We start from the raw sequence: 16,930 nt of genomic DNA, 5'->3' as shown, positions 1-16,930 counted from the left end.
TTCGGGGTCTGGGGGCACTCCCGTCTCTCTGAGGCTTACCATTTAGCTGCCACGGCATAATGGCCGTCTTTTTCAAGGACAGCTCCCCAGCAGAGGTACAGGTCCTTCAGGACTGGGTCCTCCGGGCGCAGGCGGGCCTTGGCAACTGCAATGGCCTCTCTAGAGGCAAGAACACATAATCAGCTGAACTGAAAAGGCTCTTCTGTAAGGGGCTCCTAGGAGGGGCTGCAGGATAGGACAAGCTGTCCCTTTTGTGTTGTTCCAACTTCTTATAAAAAACTCTGTTCCTGCATACACGGGAAGCTAAAACCACATGCTGTGCTCAATTCTTCTCCCAGGTCAGCAGTTCTGTGGACCCCAAGACCCCTTCAGAGAGTTAAGATCAAAACTATCTTAGCCCTGACTGGTGTGCCTCAGTGGATTGGGTGTCATCTCGAAAAACCAAAAGGTCGCTAGTTTGATTCCTGGTCAGGGCACACGCCTGGGTTGCGGGCCAGATCCCCAGTTGGGGATGTGTGGGAGGCAACTGATGGATGTTTCTCTTGCACATTGATCTTTCTCTCCCTCTTTCTCATTCCCTTCCCCTCTCTCTAAAAATAAACAAAATATTTTAAAACTTTAATAACAATGCTAAGGGATTATTTGCCTTTTCTCGCTGTGCTGACATTTGTACCGACTGTGCAAGTGCAGTGGTGGGTACCCATTGGCATCTGCACAAGAATCAAGGCAGCAGCCCTTTGTAGCTTTAAAAAAGAAAGGTCAAGGTCCTTGATGAAGCAGTAAAAATGATTCATTTTACTAAACCCATCAAGCCCATGCCTTCTTTTTAAACATTTAAAAAAAATCCTCACTGAGGATATTTATTGATTTTAGAGAGAGGGGAAGAAGGGTAGAGAGAAGAAAGAAAACCATCCAAGTAAGAGAGAAACATTGATCAGCTGCCTCCTGTATGTGTCCTGACCAGGGATCGAACCCCCAACATTTTTGGTGCACGGACGATGCTCCAACCAGCTGAGCTGCACGGCCAGGGCAAGCCCGTGCCTTTTTGATATTCTGTGTGACAAAGCGGGAAGGGCATTTTGTATTCTTCCCTGCGTTCCAAAGTATGATGGCCGACTGTGGGAAAAACTCGTCTGAATGAACTGGAAGCTGAACTACCTGCTTTTTTTTTCATGGAACTTCACTTCTTGAAAGAATCACTACTCAACAAAGGATAGTTATTCAGTGTTGGACATTTAGCAGCGTTTTTCTCAAAAATGAACGGAATAAGCCTGTCCCTTCACAGAGAACAACCAAAAGTATTGCTGCCAATGATAAAATTTGAGCTTTCAAGTGAAAATTAGAATTTTAAAAACTCGCACCTGCCACCGTGGGCTTGACAGCTTCTTAAAATTTAAAGACGTTTCTGACGAGATTGAGGGTGATATTAAGGAATGTGATCTTTTTTTGATATTTTATAATGAAACATGTTAACATTTGGAGGACTGTGTAACTTGTGAACTAATATTTTCCAAATGATTCATAAAACTTCTGCGTTGCAGGTATTTTAGATTAAGGTGATATAGTCAGAGTGACATTTAAGAAGTCTGTTGAGGCCTCAACTTCTAGCCCCGATGGAGTAACAGGGACCAGGCTAACCCTCCTGCTATGAAACAAAAAATTGGACAAAATATGTAAGAAATGACTGTTTTCAGATGTTGGGCACCCGGCAGTGCGGGACCGTCATCTGGCGAGAAGGGAGCCAACGGCACGAGCACTGTCGTGGCTTCTCAAAGCCCCTGACCTACGGGCCGCCCCTGCAGAGCCTCAGGGGTCTCACTGCTCAGAGAAGAGAAGCAGCAACGGGAATCTGGGGGGAAGGATGAAGCTGTCCAGAGAAAGAGCTCCAGAACCCCTCTGTTTAGGGATGCCGTCTCTGCACATGTAGGAGACTCCTTAAGGCTGGATAAGGAACAGTCAGGGAATAATTCCCAGAGCTCACTCAGGACTTGGGGACTTCTGAGTTTTCGCCAGCCAGCCCAGCACACAAGACACACAGGAAAGACACCAGAAGGCAGAAGGGCGAATTCACCCGAGTATGGACTCCTCTGAACCTGTCCCGAGAAAGCTTCTGAACGAGCCAGGAAAAGATCAACAACACTCTAAAGGAAGTCAGACGACAAGAGGATAAACAAGAGTCTCACCATGCTGTCATACCAAGTGGCTAAAATGGCTAAACATCAGCGAGGGAGAAAGTACTAAAAACAGAGAAAAAAGACATAGTTCCTATGTCGCAAAGATGAGGGAGGGTGAAGAGGGCAAAGTGGGTCAAATATGCGGTAATGCACGAAACCAGACCACACAGTGTTGTGTGACTGACTATACAGACTGTACAGACGTTGTACTAGAAAGCTGTACAACTGAAATTTATGTCACAGTATTAACCAACAAATCCAACTGAAAAAAGAATAAGCGCAGTCAAGTAAAAACTGGTGCACACCAAGAGGAAACGACAGCTGTGAAGTGCTGAAAGACAAAAACTGCTGGTGGCATCTGTCACCGCAGAACTAGACTGCAGAAGAACCGCTGACGTTCTTCAGGTGAAGGAGGAGTCGAGAGCAGCCGGAAACTTGGATGTACACAAGGGAATGAGAGGTGCTGGAAACAGGTGTGCGGGCAAATAGAAGAACGTTTTAGAATGCCTAAAAAGCTTCTCCACAGCAGAAAGCACAGCAGGAAGGGAGAAAACGGTGTGCACGAGAAGTGGCACGCCCCTCTCTGAAGGGAGGCTGTGCTACCTTTACAGTTAAGAGGAGGAGGAGACTCTACGACCGGGTGAAAAACAAGATCCAACTGTATGCGGTGTACAGGGGACATTTTACCCCTCTTAATTGCTGGTACTTACATATAGAAAATCTTGTGCCATATAACGATGTTTCAGTCAAGGACAGACCACATACATGATGGTGGTCTCATAAGATTGTAAAGGAGCTGAAAAAATTCTTATTGCCTAGTGACACTGTAGCCATTACAAAGTCCGAGTGCAATGCATTCCTCACATGTTTGAGGTGCTGCTGGGGTAAAGAAACCCGCGGCACTGCCAGCTGCATAGAAGTACAGCACATGCAGTTATGTACGGGACACACGAGTTGACAGTGATAGTAAATGACTATGTTACTGGCTTAGGTATTTACTATGTGATACTTATTATCACTTTAAAATGTGCTCTTTCTACTTAAAACAGTATGCCATGTTACACCTGCAGTCCCCGACATCTGGTGCTTACCTTGCACCATTTTTTCTTGTGCTTGATCTAATCTTGTGTTTTGTACAGTGATGTGCGACACAGGTTTGTAGCCTAGGAGCAACAGGTTGAACCCCACAGCCTAGTCGATGTGTAGTAGGCCACACCATCTAGGTTTGTGTACATGCACTTGTGACGTTCCCACAACGATGAGCTTGCCTAATGACACATTTCTTAGAATATTCCCCCTGTTGTTAAGCAGTACATGACTGCACTGTCGTGGAAGAATAGTAACTTGGACAGGAAGGATTATATCAATCTTAGGAGAGTGGTTACCTCTAGAAAAGGGAAGAGGACAGAACCGGGTAAAGCAATTTAACTAAATCGGGAGTGTTATATTTAAAAAACCAACAGTTGGGGCATATGGAGAACTTTCAGGGTACCTGGGAAATTCTGTCTCTTCATATGTGCAGCTTAAAACAGGAGTTCCTCTTTTAATAATTCATTAAGCTTTCCATTTGTTTCACACTGTCTTCTCTGTTTGTGTTGAAGTAACACACACAGTAAAGATATTTACTGCTGGGACCCGCCCTGCCTGGTTTCAGAAACTGGAACCCCTCGTGGCTAAGGCTGAGTAAAAAGACCTTGTGACCATATGCTATTAAGGAGACAAAGCTTATCTTCCTTGTAGGGGCACTGCCTCTGCCCCCTTTCACTTCACTTCACCCTGCTTGGCCCCAGGCAGATGCCTGGTTAGTGAATGACGGGTAAGATTCCTCAGGAGGGACAACCTAAGACAGGCATGGTCACAAAGGGATCCTCAGGGAAGGACTTGGGGGGGCAATAGAAAAAGGGGGTGATGGACCCTTGCCCCTCAGCTTCGACATGGCCCAAGTCCTCCTTCTGTCTGCAAGAAGTCTCCTAATCTCTTGGCTGCCTTACTTCCCCTACCCAATTTAAGCCTGAAACAATGCTGGAGGTGGGTGCAGCCCTGTGCTGGAAAGGGCGGGTTCCTTGGGGCAATCAAGCCTAAGAAAGAATGCATAAAATCTGGTGAAACATACTTTGTTAATACCCTCAATTTAAATGATAAGGGTTCAAGCATGCAATAAGTTTGTTCCCCAAAGTTTTATGGCCCTTTAGCCATCTGACTCTGACTCAGAATAAGCCCTCAGAGTTCTTTGAATGTTATCTATCATTTGATCATTACTGCCTGATAGTGACTGATGAGCTTTACACATACGCCCTGTATTCCTATGCAAATTAAATCCAGTGAAAGCCCATTGAGGAACAGGCTGTTGGCCCTTCTCCTTTGAGAGACTGGCCACCTTTCCTCCCCAAGCAGAACATATCTTGGTAGACTTATTCTCACCTGTGGCTGACGGGGGTGGGATGGGGTGGGGGCTGCACCTAAAGCCCCCCCTCCCGTTTACAAAAGTAAACTTTAAATTAAAAAAAAAAAAAAAGATGTGGCACATATTGATTACAGTTAACATTTGGTAAGCAGAGGTGGTGGGTGCACTGTTTGTTAAGCTAGCACACCTGTGCTTCTGTATGTTTCGCATGTTTACTGACCACAAGGTTTTACGTTAGACCTGTTAAGGAGATTCATCTCACATTATGTTCACATTATATTGGCTCAGCTTGTGCAGGGGTTCACAGACCTGTAGAAATGGTTTGACTTGAGTAGCTCCACGGCTTCGTACACTTTGTGGATAGACAGCAGGTGAGAGGCAGCCTTGACATGCTGATCCTGGAAACACAACTGTTTGGCAAAAGCTTCCACAGCCCACAGCCACACGTGGTAGCCAGCTTTAAATAAAAAAGGAAAGGAAAATGGTGGTAAAATAAGAGCAGGTTTAAGGGGAAAAAAAACCCCATGCATATGTGCATTTGGGTTGAAAACACCTTTTTAGTCACTGTATTAAGCGGAAAATTTAGATACCTCAACTGCCATTACAGATCATTTGCTTCACCTACCCTTCCCCACACCAACATTTTGAAACATAAATTCTTTTATTATGCAACACACACAAAACTCAAAAGGGATAAAAAGTGTGGACGTCAGGAGAGGTGGGGTGTGTGGACGCTGGCTGAAGTGGTGCAGGAGGGAAGCCACCCGGGTGCTGGCGATGCTGTTTCTCGGGAAGGCTCCTGGTTAGACGGGTGTGTTCAGCTCGCGAGTTTCTACTGTGTAGATGTAACCGGCATCTCACTGATGGACACAGAAGATGTTGTGATCTTTGCTGTCACAAATAATGCTGCAACAGTAGTCTATAAGTATGTCACTTTCCATGTGTGAATGCAGTTAAATCCCTACAATTGGAATGGCTGAGTCAAGGCGGATGTGCATTTTAATATATTAGATGTGGCCAAATCACCCTTCGAGACATCGTCCACCACTGGTGGGCATATGCTGGAGATGACAGGGCTTTTGTTGAAAAGAACATACCGACTGGGGCCATGGCCACGAGGCTGTCTGTCAGCTCCCCTCTTTCTGCCGCAGTCTGGAGAACACCTTTCAGGTCTCCTTTCCAAAGCATGAGCTGGTGAAATAACTCAGGGTGGCCGTTTTCCAGGTGACCCTTTCCTGTTTGGAGGAGAGATAATGTTTGGAAGGTGCTTCAGAAACATCTGTCTATACTAACTTCTGCAAAAAGGCAGGATGAAAGAGAGGACCAGACTCCTATAATATGTAGCCACTCACTGCTGGGCAAGTTGCTTCCCAGAGTGTTCATAATGGGGCCTGAAGCCCACGCAGTCACTTTCACTCGGTCACTCAGCGTGGACGCTGTATGGTTAGGGTCCTGTGACAGACACAAGGGATCTGGGAGTATCAGACAGGGGAGCTCAAAACCTAGTTAGTGGACGTGCACAACTAACCATTACAAGGCCACTGGATGGCAGCCATAAAGGACGTACGTACAAAGCTTCAGGGAGTGGGGACAGCTGAAATAATGACAACTAAAATAAAGGAACACATCAGGGAAGCGTAAAGATGGAGGGGCTGGGTAGCCGGGACTTGCCTCACCTTCAGCCTCCATCATCCTGTACAGGGCAGCCCTGTCTGTGAACAGCCCCAGGTGGACTCTTTCCTCCAGATCGGCAGACACACCCTCATTTAGTTCTGCTAGTTTGAAAACACAGAGTAATTAGATGAATGATTACACAGGTTACTGTCTTCTAATTACTTCCCAAGGTTCCACCCAGAACCGCAACTTCAGACCTTGAGAAGGAGTCCTGCGCCTTTGCTTGCTCTAACAGAGACCCCTGCTGGCTGTGAAGGCAGCGGAATGGGAAAATATTCCGTTTGTCAAGCTTAGCTTGGGCCAGCCCACTGAGACAATTTAGTTTATAGTTTGCTCAAGGCAAGATATTTTTAGGGAATAAAAAAAGGAATGTAAAAAGTTAACCCCAAATTTAACATGCATTTACATGCAGTAAAATCCCAAACAAACAAAAAACAAAAACCTAGCAAGTAAAGAAGTGTCCTTAACGTTCACTAGGATCCACCACAAAGGGATTCAAACTCATTCTCTGTTTAAAAATGAATGTCTACTACGTAATTTTCCAATAAGGGACACAATGTAAAACTGTGTGGTTAACTGTGTAAGTTATAAAAACTCATCACAAAGTTCCGAAACGAGGGCTGTGTATGTGAGGGCGTGGAATGTCCCTGGGGGAGGACAGGAAGCCGCCGGTGGTGCGGCCTCGGGGGAGAAATGGGAGAGCGGGCGTTAGGGGCAGGAGGGGGTTTTACTTCCTCTTCATACTGTTTGCGTTTCATTTCATCATGCATATGCCTTTCAATATCCATTAAAAATTAAAAAAATATAATTGCTCCAATATCAAAATAACAGGCATTAGATGAGAGCTTTGAAAAATTAAAATAAAAAAACCTTCTGTATATTAAAACTTCATTAATTTTTCTTAAAGAAACTGCCATATTATGGTATATTTCTGGTAAGCAAGTAAGTTTGTTTCTCCATGAAGATCCTGTTGAGTCTCGTTGAGACAGTGAGCCCTTATGCCAACCCCAGGGCGCACATGGCTGCTAGAGCTCGGCCTGCAACAGCAGCGGCGCAGTGTTAGATACCCAAGGCTCGAGGTGGGGGTGGGGGGTGGGGGGGGGGTGCTGCTGCAGGCCAGGAGGGGGAGTCTGGCTTGGGACGTGGGGAAGGGAAGGCTGGAAAAGAACGGAGGAATACACGCAAGTCTGGATATTTGTTTGCACATTCCTTCAACAAATAAACAAGCACCTCTTGTGTGCTGGTTCCCAGAAGACTACGGATGGGCCAAGGAAGTGCCTTTTTGTACCTTGGGAGTATTTTGCAGTTGCTAACACCAAACAGTCCTGATGGAGCTCCTCCTTGGACCTGTGGTCCAGGCTCGTACTCAGTGGCAGTATGAGACGGGCTTTCCGCTTCTTGACCAAGGCTTCTGAAAAGAAACAGAAGTACAGACCATCTGAAGACAGCGGATCAGAAACATGCACCGGAACACCCAGTGTGTGACGGTAGCCTGCTGGAGGGGCGCTGCTACGCACAGAAGTCTTTAGTGCTGTAAAGACGCTTCCGAATTCAATCAGCTCGAGGCGGTGTTCACGACACACACATACACGACCCTGCGAACACTCGTGAAGCAACACCAACAGCCTCAGACACCACTTCATCAAATACTAAAAAATGTTTATAAAACATGACCCACAATGGAGATATAATCAAAACACAGATATTTAACTTAAAAAAATCCCCACACACTTTTGAGTTTGAGTTGCACGTAACATTTGAAGATGCTTTAGTAAAGTACTTTCATCATTAGATACCAACCTGGCCTGTCTTTAGGTGGCTCCTTTTTCAGTAAAGTGACTTTATTATTCACGATGACTCTTGGCTTTTCTAAGCCTAAGGAAACTGGAGGGCAGATAACTGGTTCTCTAGAAACTACATCACAGAGGAAAAAAAAGAGAAAGTTTGGGTAAGAACAATGTAGAATCTAATTCCTTTTAAAAATTAAAAACCATACCAGGCTTAATGGTACAATTTTATCTATTATCCAAAATATGAGATAAAGTGCTTTGGAAGAAAGCATGGGTGGCCTCTCCTTCCCACCTCACAAACTGTCTTCCAGGATTCTGTAAAAGTTTATGGCGTATAACTTTGACTAACTGACCTAAGGAAAAGTGATAAGCTTCTGGCCTCCACAACTTTACACCAGAGGCCCAGGAGCTCCCAAACGTTGCTCAGGAGACAAAGGACTTTTAACATACTTAGATGACAAAGTACTGACTGCATGTTTAATTACACAAACAAGGGACACACACACACAAAGATTGAGGGTGTGTGATACAGAGTCACAATCCTGACCACACCACAACCATGAACTTCAAAACAAAACAAAACAAGCTGTGATCTACAAGGTAAAGGATGTTTTTTTATGGAGCTATTTTGTGATAAAAAGGTATTTTGATGAACCTAAAAAATGAATCCATCAAGCTTTTAGCTTTTTATTTATCCAAACCATAGGCCCAACAGCCCGGCCTTGGGGTGGAGGGGTCTGGGATGGCTCTGTGCCACACACTTTGGCCACTTTAATTCTGTCTCATCAACATACGGTTTGAGAATTAAACATGAGTCACTGCTTCTATTTATATTGTTTGCTATTTAGTCATTCATTTCAAAGGTAACAGGCACTAGAGCTTTAAGGTAAATATATAAAAGAACTAAAGTGCTAAAATTTTATCCATTGACATTTTTTCCCTTCAAATTAGTAGACTGCTTTATTAGAAGTTAGTGATGGAGTACTGCAAAAGAGTTTTTAAAATTTTTTAAATTATTTTTTTAAATTTTATTAATTTTTAGAGAGAGAGGGGAAAGGGGCCGGGGGGGAGACACACACACACACACACACCCCAATTCATTGTTCCACTCTCTCCTGTATGAGCCTTAACTGGGGATCAGACCGCAGCCTTGGCTGACCAGGACCAACTGAGCTACCGGCCAGTGAAAAACAGTTTTGTGAGAAATCTGAGAACTATCACTATAGCTTAACAACTGTAGCTTAACAGACTGAAAGAACTGAATCGTAATTAGTAAATCTTTCCAGGAGAAAAGAACAGGCATAAAGCTAAGTGGGCAGGTGAAAACCTGCCAGCTCCCGGAGCGGCAGTAGCTTCCAGGCCGGACGATCGTCGGGGACAGCGGTTTCGTCCTGTAAACGTGGGTGATGATGTCAAAGTGTTCGCGTTTTCCCACGGAAGTTTCTGTGCAAACAGTCCCCAGCTCTGCTCTGTCCCACAGGCTTACCCTGCCCAAACCGATCAGAAGTTCCCCTACAGAACTCCACTATTTCTATCCCAATCGTCCACTAAATCCCTTTTAATACCTTAAAGGTATTTAGAGGCTTAAAGGAGCCCTTGGAAAAAACCTGATGTAGTTTCCAAGGGCACTAAAAATGCCCCTTAAGTTAAGGAACTGGGGAACCAGGTAGGTCAGAGGCAGAAGTTTCGCACTGTTAAATAAGGACCTCTGTTTACTGGTCACGACTGTCCAGCCCCGGAGAGCTAGTGACACGCACGTACCCACGGCGGCGGCGGCGGCGGCGGCGGCGGCGGCGGGGACACCGCAGGGTAGCTCCGGCTCCGGGGCATCCTCCTCGCCCTCCTGGTCGGACACACTGCCGTTCTCCACGGGCCCCCCGCTCCCCCGCAGGCCCTCCTCTTCATTCCCGTCATACAGGTCCGGCTTCACGGGCACTCTCGCCGTGGGCCTCTTCTTCTTCTTGGGCTTTGGTTTGGGCTGAGAGAGCCTCTTCTTCTCCAGTTCAATATTCTTCTTGCCTGTGGGAATCGCAAGGAAAGAGAAAAAAAAAAGGACAGACTAACATACATATTCTTGGTTCAAGCCATAATCTGGGAGACAACCTCCAAACCCCCATTTCTCTCTTTGGAGGGCAGTCTTACCCTTTCCCTTCCTTCACAGTTTTTACTTATGTTATCAGAATTGTTAACCGAACAAAGCCAAACCCTTTGGGGATTTTATTAAATCATAAATACCATACCCAATTACCCCTGAATACTTGAGTGTGGGCCCTACAAATGGATATTCTCCGCCATCATCACAGCACAACCATTCACATCAGGAAATCAACACTGACGCATGACTACTGTCTACTCCACACGCTTCTTTCAAGTCTCATCCCTTTTAACCAAGAAAGTCTCCGAGCGACAGGAATCACAGGCAGCACCCGCTCGTGATGTCTCCCCAGCTTCCTTCCGCTCAGGACAAGCCCAGTTTTCCTTTAATTTCTTTTCTTTTTTTTTTATTGGTGTAATGTATTTTTGTTTTAGTTGTTGTTCAAGCACAGTTTTCTGTCTTCTACTCCTGCCCCAGCCCAGCCCCCCAACCCTCTCCACCTCCCTCCAATTTCCACTCCCCCCTAGTTTTTGTCCATGTGCCTGTTATGCTTGTTTCTGTAAATCCTTCTCCTTTTCTCCTGAAAGTCCCTACCCTCCCCCTACTCCCCACTGGTCACTTAAACAACAAAACAAACAAACAAGCAAAATATAACCAAAGACACTGGAATAGAGAACAGGCTGACAGTGTCCTTTAATTTCTTGCCTTGAAACTTTTGAGGCCTGCCCTGTGTTTTCATGAGCAGATTAAGGACTTGCATGACCGTCTTCCTTGCTCGACCCTGGTCAGCGCAGTTACTGAGGAAGGGAAGTTGGGAAGTGGGCAAGTACTTATGGGCTCCGAGTTCTGACTGACCTTGAGGAGGCCGGGAGTGTTCTTGCATGGAAGCGAGCCATTTGTGCACACAGAAGTCATCTGCCCCCGAGTAGATGCAGTCTGGATCCACGGGGGACCACGCCACGCAGAGCAGGCGCCCCCGATGTCCTCGGAAGTTGCACAGAGGCTCTCCCCGGAGAGTGTCCCACACCTGAAACCAAAGCCACAGACGGTTTACGGTTATTCTGTTGTCCTGTGGGATAAGTGAAAAAAAATCTAAAAGAGAAAAAATCTGTGCACACTTCTTTCCTCTTGCGATTTGTAATTTTCTCTCAGGAGTTCAATTCCAGAGAGTGCTATTTCCGTGGGGGTGGCTTTGAGTGAGCTTCTAACGGTGGCCTGTGGATTTCGGTGTCCTGAAGTAGTGCTTCGTTATTTATGAAGAGGATTCTGACTCAGCCCGCCCCTGCACGTGTGGTGTGTGCTGAGGGCTCTATCTTCTCGTTGGTGATTCTTCTGTCCCCCGGTAAAGCCTGGGCAGCTGACCGGTGCCCCTGCTGTTCCCTGGACCACACCAGTCCTCATTTGGCAGAGGGCAGCGCTCCCTGGCTCTCAGCTCTGTGCAGACGGCTCAGCTACAACTCAATGCTGGGAGAGACAACTCCCACCCCAGGTGTCTGCCCTCCAGGTCCTGAGGTCTCTTCTGGTCAGATCCTCGACACTCCCACCTCAGTTCTGGTGCAGCAGCTTGTCTTTATTTTTTAGGGCTTGGAGATTCCTGACTTACCAACTTCTGATTAAAAACCGTTTTATGATTTATTAGCCACCACTTCTGTGTTTGAACAGCAACAAGTACTTTTCATGTCAATTTATAAGTCCCTCAGGTTGACAGCAAGTCAGAATGAAATCTTAACAAAATGTATTAGAACGTAGCTAGTTTTTGTTAATACTTTCTTTTTCATCTAAGTAAATAAAAACAAAAAACACCCAATCTTTGCCTGTCAAGGGCCCAGGTATGTGGAACAAAAGTGAAATGCCTCTTGCCACTCAGAAAATCCCTTTCTGCAGGAGGTGGCAGCAAGGGAAGGAACACGGACACATGGGGGGAGGAGGGCGAGCTCCGGGCAGCGCACTCTGCAGACGGAGGGAGGGCCCCTCACTGCAGCCGTACCTGAGCGGTTCCGTCGTAGGAGGCGGACACCAGCCTCCCGTCGTGATGCGGACTCCAGGCCAGACTGGTGATCTTGGCTGTGTGCCCGGAGAGGGTCCGGAAGGGCTCTGTGATGGTCACTGGAGATTCCGGGTTACTCTCTGAAAGACAAGGGGGAGCGAGGATAACCAAACCCACCACACAGACGGTGAGAGCTGGCTGCAGTCAGACGTGTGGACGGGATGTGGGGCGTGTGTGGAAATACTCCAACACTAAGGGAAGAGGGTCTAAGCTGGAACAGTGTTTTTGGAGGGCCACTAGGCAATAACCATTCTTTAAAAAACCTAGAGAAAACATGCAGCAAACTGATAACACTGGTTATTACTGAGGGATGAGATTATGGGAGGAACTTGACTTTCTTTTTTTTTAAAACCATTCTTGGAATTCTTATTCATATATTTATTTAATTTTATTTATTTTTAGAGAGGGGGAAGGGAGGGAGAAAGAGGGGGAAAGAAACATCGATGTGCAAGAGATACATCAATCTGTTGCTCTTGTACTCCCCCACCCCCTGCACTGGGGACTTGGCCTGCAACCCAGGCATGTGCCCTGACTGGGAATTGAACCGGAGACCTTTCCGTTCGCAGGCCAGCACTCAATCCATTGAGCCACACCAGCCAAGGTGGAACTTTACTTTCTCAGTTACCATTTCTGTCATAGTTGAAATTTTTCTTATTTTAAATAAGATGAATATATTACTTTTGAAAACAAAAAAATAAGAGTAAGAATAACATTTATTTTAGTGGCCAAAAGAAAGTCATAGGGTACAGAGGTCAGAATGGAAAGTAGCTAAAGGCATGAGAGCACACCAGGCAGAGAAGAAACTGAAGTTACCTATGACCGCCTTCAGGTCGTGCACATAAATGACGGCGTTGTTGGACCCAGAGGCCACCAGACAGCTCAGCTCGGGCTGGCTGCCGTGCTCGTGATGCCAGCGGATCGCGTTCACGAGCTTGTGGTGCTGCTGGATGGTGCAGATCAGCTTCAGGTTGGGAACCTGGAATATTTCTATTGATCTACGACAGGAAAGACACCAAGACAAGAAAGACAGATAATCAATTTACACCCACTGCCAACAGGTATCTTCTTCATCCCATCAGTCAAGGAAAGGTGAAAGGTGAAAAGGCATAGGATAACCCTATCTATCATTGCAAAGGTCAGTCTCTTTCAAAGAACCAGGTACAAAAGGTTGTCTCTCAAACAAACATTTTCAGCTTTAAAAAATCCCCCACCTCTCTGGGAAGTTGTGTTTATCAGGCTCTTGTAATAAGCAGTACTAGGGAGAAGCTAAAAGAAGAATGAATGAACCAATGACTGGATGAGGACTATGTCACCATGAATGACGTGGGGAGGGCACAGGGAGGCCTTGAGTGAGAACTTGTGCCTGGACTCAAGGAAATGAAGGGAGATGTAGGCAGTTCACGGTAGGAGACGCTGGTGAGCATAAAACAGCCACACACAGAGTAGGCAAAGGCTCTCTTTGGAATGAAAACATCCAACTTATTTTGTAATTCTCAAAGACGCAGAGAGCTCTTGGATCATTCACAGATATCAAGGATAAATCAGAATATCAACTACAACTGGGCTTCCCCAACTAAAATCATACATGGCATTAACTGGCTTGTGACCGAATATATGTACAGTTACGAAGTCGTTTTTTTAAAGAAACAAACACATACCCATCTTCATTGCCAAGAGCCATGATTTTGCCATCTGCTTTCCAACTGATCTCTGTGTGGACAGGCAACTTGTACTAGAAAGCAAAATAAACCGATCTTGACTGAAAACATTGTTCTTTCCATGTATCTTACAAATCAATAATGGCAGCATGAAAATAAATCCCTAGAGTTTAAAAATGTTCAAATTATACAACAGCCATTCTTGTAAATAATCTGCATAATTAACCAAAGAATAATGTTCTAATTATAATTTCCTAACTGGAACAAAAAGAGGCCAGTAAATACTAAATGTCTACAGTGTCTGACTTCGTGAAATGAACTATGTTAGTATGATTTTTGTCTCACGACGAAGAATGAAACATTTTGCTGGCTTTGACAACATTGGGGTCATGGTTTCCTTAGCAAAAACCATACACAATGCCCTTTTTTCTTCCCATCCTGTTTGTTTCTTTTCCTTTTCCTGAACTCTCTGTGTTGGTGTTCCCCAAGGCTGCCTGGGCCCTCCTCTTGTCTCTTTAGATCACCTTGAACATGCCCACAGCTGCTTCAACTACCGTTCATGTAAAGGGATTCTAAACTTCTGTTTCTAGCCCAAACTCCCTGCATGAGCTTCTGATCACATACTTAACTGCCACAAAGCTCAAAGCTCATTAGGAACAGGAATTTGGTCTCTTTTATTCATTGCTGAATGTTAGTGTTCAGATAATATTTAACACAATGGAGGACCCCGGCTGGTGTGGATTGAGCACAGGCCTGTGAACCATAAAGTCACTGGTTCAATTCCCGGTCAGGGAACATGCCTGGGTTGCAGGCCAGGTCTCCATTTGGGGGTGTCGAGAGGTAACTGATGGAGACTTCTCTCCCTTTCTTAACTGATTGATGTTTCCTTCCCTCTCTTTCTCCCTCTCTAAAAATAAATAAATAAAATCTTAAAAATAAAAGACAACAGAGGAATGTAGTCAATAAAAACTCAGTTTATGACTAAATGTTATTTATATGCTAGCAAAACAAAAATAATGAGCAACAGTAAAAAACACTCTTTTGAAAGACTAAGGAAATAGCAGCATTTATGATTTCACTTCAAAAGATAGTTCTGGCGTACAGATATATTGATAGGCTGGTAAAGCAAATGTGATTAAACGCAGGAATTTGGGCCAAGGATAACAGGGAATTACTTGTGTTATTTTTGTAGCTTTTGTGTAAATCTGTAATTACTTCACTAAAAAATGAAAAACAAATGACAGTTCTTTCTTGAGCCACACCCGGACACCACGTTATCAGGTTATTGTTGCCAAGGCCTCACTGTGGAGGAAGTGGCTGGCCTGAAAAAGATGCTTTTATATCCAAGATCTGAAAGTTTATATTAAATCACCATTGCAATTGAAACATTTTTTAAATTAAGTCCCTTCCTTTACTCAAGGATAAAGAATTCTAAGATATGTGTTATAACTTATACATTCACTGAGCTTTTAAAGAACATCTAAGAAATCTGACTAAGCATAATGGATAGCTCTAATGATGGCATTTATTATGTAAGATGGGTAAACAAGACACAGAGATCAAGAGAAGACTTCAGACCACAAGAACGTACTTTGATTGAGTTGGTGTCCCGGATGAGTTTGTTGATGTCGAAGGCCTCTCCGTTCAGCTTCCAAGGGTTGTGCTGCAGGACAAGCCCTTCCCCTCCACAGCTGTACAGGGTGAGGGAAGGCCTGTCTCCTTCTCCTGTGCGAGATAAGAGAGCTAGTCTGTTCTGCACTCTACCAGCTATATAGTACAACCATATCATACTATCGATTGTTTTCATAGAATTATATTAATACGTTGTGATAAAGCCACAGTTCTTTACATCTGAACCTAGTTGTTGGGAGTAGGAGTACAATCGGTATACTAATAATTCTATATTAATATTTATAAAGCAGCATGTTTGTTTTAAACATTCTTCTGCCATTCATAGCAGGGCTGCTAAAGCTGGAACCAGAAGAGTTCTCAGCAGTTTTAAGAATTTACCTTTTCTTTCAGGAATAAGTACTCTGCTGTTGGGCAATTAAATAGACGAAGCTGCAGGACTTCCTATGACTAGCTAGGAGGAGCTGTCCTTAAAGCAGTAATTTCTTTGGTGTTACAGCAACCCTGTTGTTGAGTTTTAGGAAGCAAATGGCGGTTCTGCTGGTTTTCTGTTTGGGCAAATTTTATTTTCACCGCTGTTAGAATTCTGCCCGGCACAGATCAGGGATCCGGTCCACACTTGTTGAGTGAACGAATGAACTACAACCGCAGTGCTGCTTGAGTTCTGAGGGTTCACACTATCATCCCCATGTGACACAATTACTATGGAAATTTACAGGAGGGGAAGAAAAGTTTACCAAAGATTTTTGCTGAACACACTCATTCTAAAAGATACTTTGAAAAACCCATCACTTTAGGAATAAGAAAGATAAGGCTGAGGGGCTACAAGAGGGAAAGGGTCAGAATACAACGAAAGGCAACAAAGTCATTTGAGAAGTTCTCAGTTTGCTTTAGAGCTTAGGGAAGTTTATTATGGTTTATGAATGGTTATGAACCATTATGTATGGTTTCTGACTTATCACCAGCATGACTGCCCGCGTGGTTCCCTGGGGACGGGGCAGACAGCATAAGCAGTCACCACACTAGAATATGTATGACTCCTGAAGACCTTAGGGTTAAGTGAAAGAAGAGAATACTAAGAGAATGGCGCAGACACTTACCAAGCAACATGGAGGGTATTGGTGGCCCCCAGGCTAAACTGTACACAGTCTTCTTATGATATGTGCTGGAAATCTGTGGCGGCCTGGGGAGAAGGGGGGTTACAAACAGAAAGATTTAAAACAAAAAGGCATACTGGGAAAAACACCTTTTTTTCCCCTGCATAAAAGGTCCCCATTACTTGCTGATATTGGAGAAAAACAATTTAATAGTATCTTTCTCCAAACAGCTGAATGTAAAGAAGCAAACACTTAAATCACATGCCCTGTAATGATATCGACTAACAAAATGAGTAAGTCTCAAACACATTTTACCCAGAAAAAAGTGTTATCTTCCTTCCTCTTTCCAACCCACTCATCTG

The 16,930-nt window shown here is 44.7% G+C and overlaps 1 protein-coding gene across 2 annotated transcripts in view; it reads right to left on the bottom strand.

Annotated features, from left to right (window-relative positions):
* GEMIN5 (gem nuclear organelle associated protein 5) overlaps positions 1-16,930 on the bottom strand; it is a 37,708-nt gene that overhangs the window by 8,027 nt on the left and 12,751 nt on the right. Inside the window, exons 10-22 of one of the 2 annotated variants that reach the window (XM_045828279.1) lie at positions 16,572-16,654; positions 15,434-15,567; positions 13,843-13,916; positions 12,998-13,179; positions 12,125-12,264; positions 10,993-11,164; positions 9,804-10,061; positions 8,053-8,166; positions 7,541-7,663; positions 6,255-6,353; positions 5,676-5,813; positions 4,888-5,035; positions 40-159 (exon numbers count right to left, since the gene is read on the bottom strand). In XM_045828279.1, the coding sequence (XP_045684235.1) occupies positions 40-159; positions 4,888-5,035; positions 5,676-5,813; positions 6,255-6,353; positions 7,541-7,663; positions 8,053-8,166; positions 9,804-10,061; positions 10,993-11,164; positions 12,125-12,264; positions 12,998-13,179; positions 13,843-13,916; positions 15,434-15,567; positions 16,572-16,654 (1,785 nt within the window). The remainder of the gene's footprint in view (positions 1-39; positions 160-4,887; positions 5,036-5,675; positions 5,814-6,254; positions 6,354-7,540; positions 7,664-8,052; positions 8,167-9,803; positions 10,062-10,992; positions 11,165-12,124; positions 12,265-12,997; positions 13,180-13,842; positions 13,917-15,433; positions 15,568-16,571; positions 16,655-16,930) is intronic. The other variant, XM_045828289.1, reaches the window with a different exon arrangement.

This window comes from Phyllostomus hastatus, unplaced genomic scaffold, assembly GCF_019186645.2.
Source record: "Phyllostomus hastatus isolate PE091 unplaced genomic scaffold, TTU_PhHast_1.1 phas_contig_150, whole genome shotgun sequence".
Lineage (NCBI taxonomy): Eukaryota > Metazoa > Chordata > Mammalia > Chiroptera > Phyllostomidae > Phyllostomus > Phyllostomus hastatus.
This window is presented reverse-complemented; position numbering and strand designations above follow the sequence as displayed.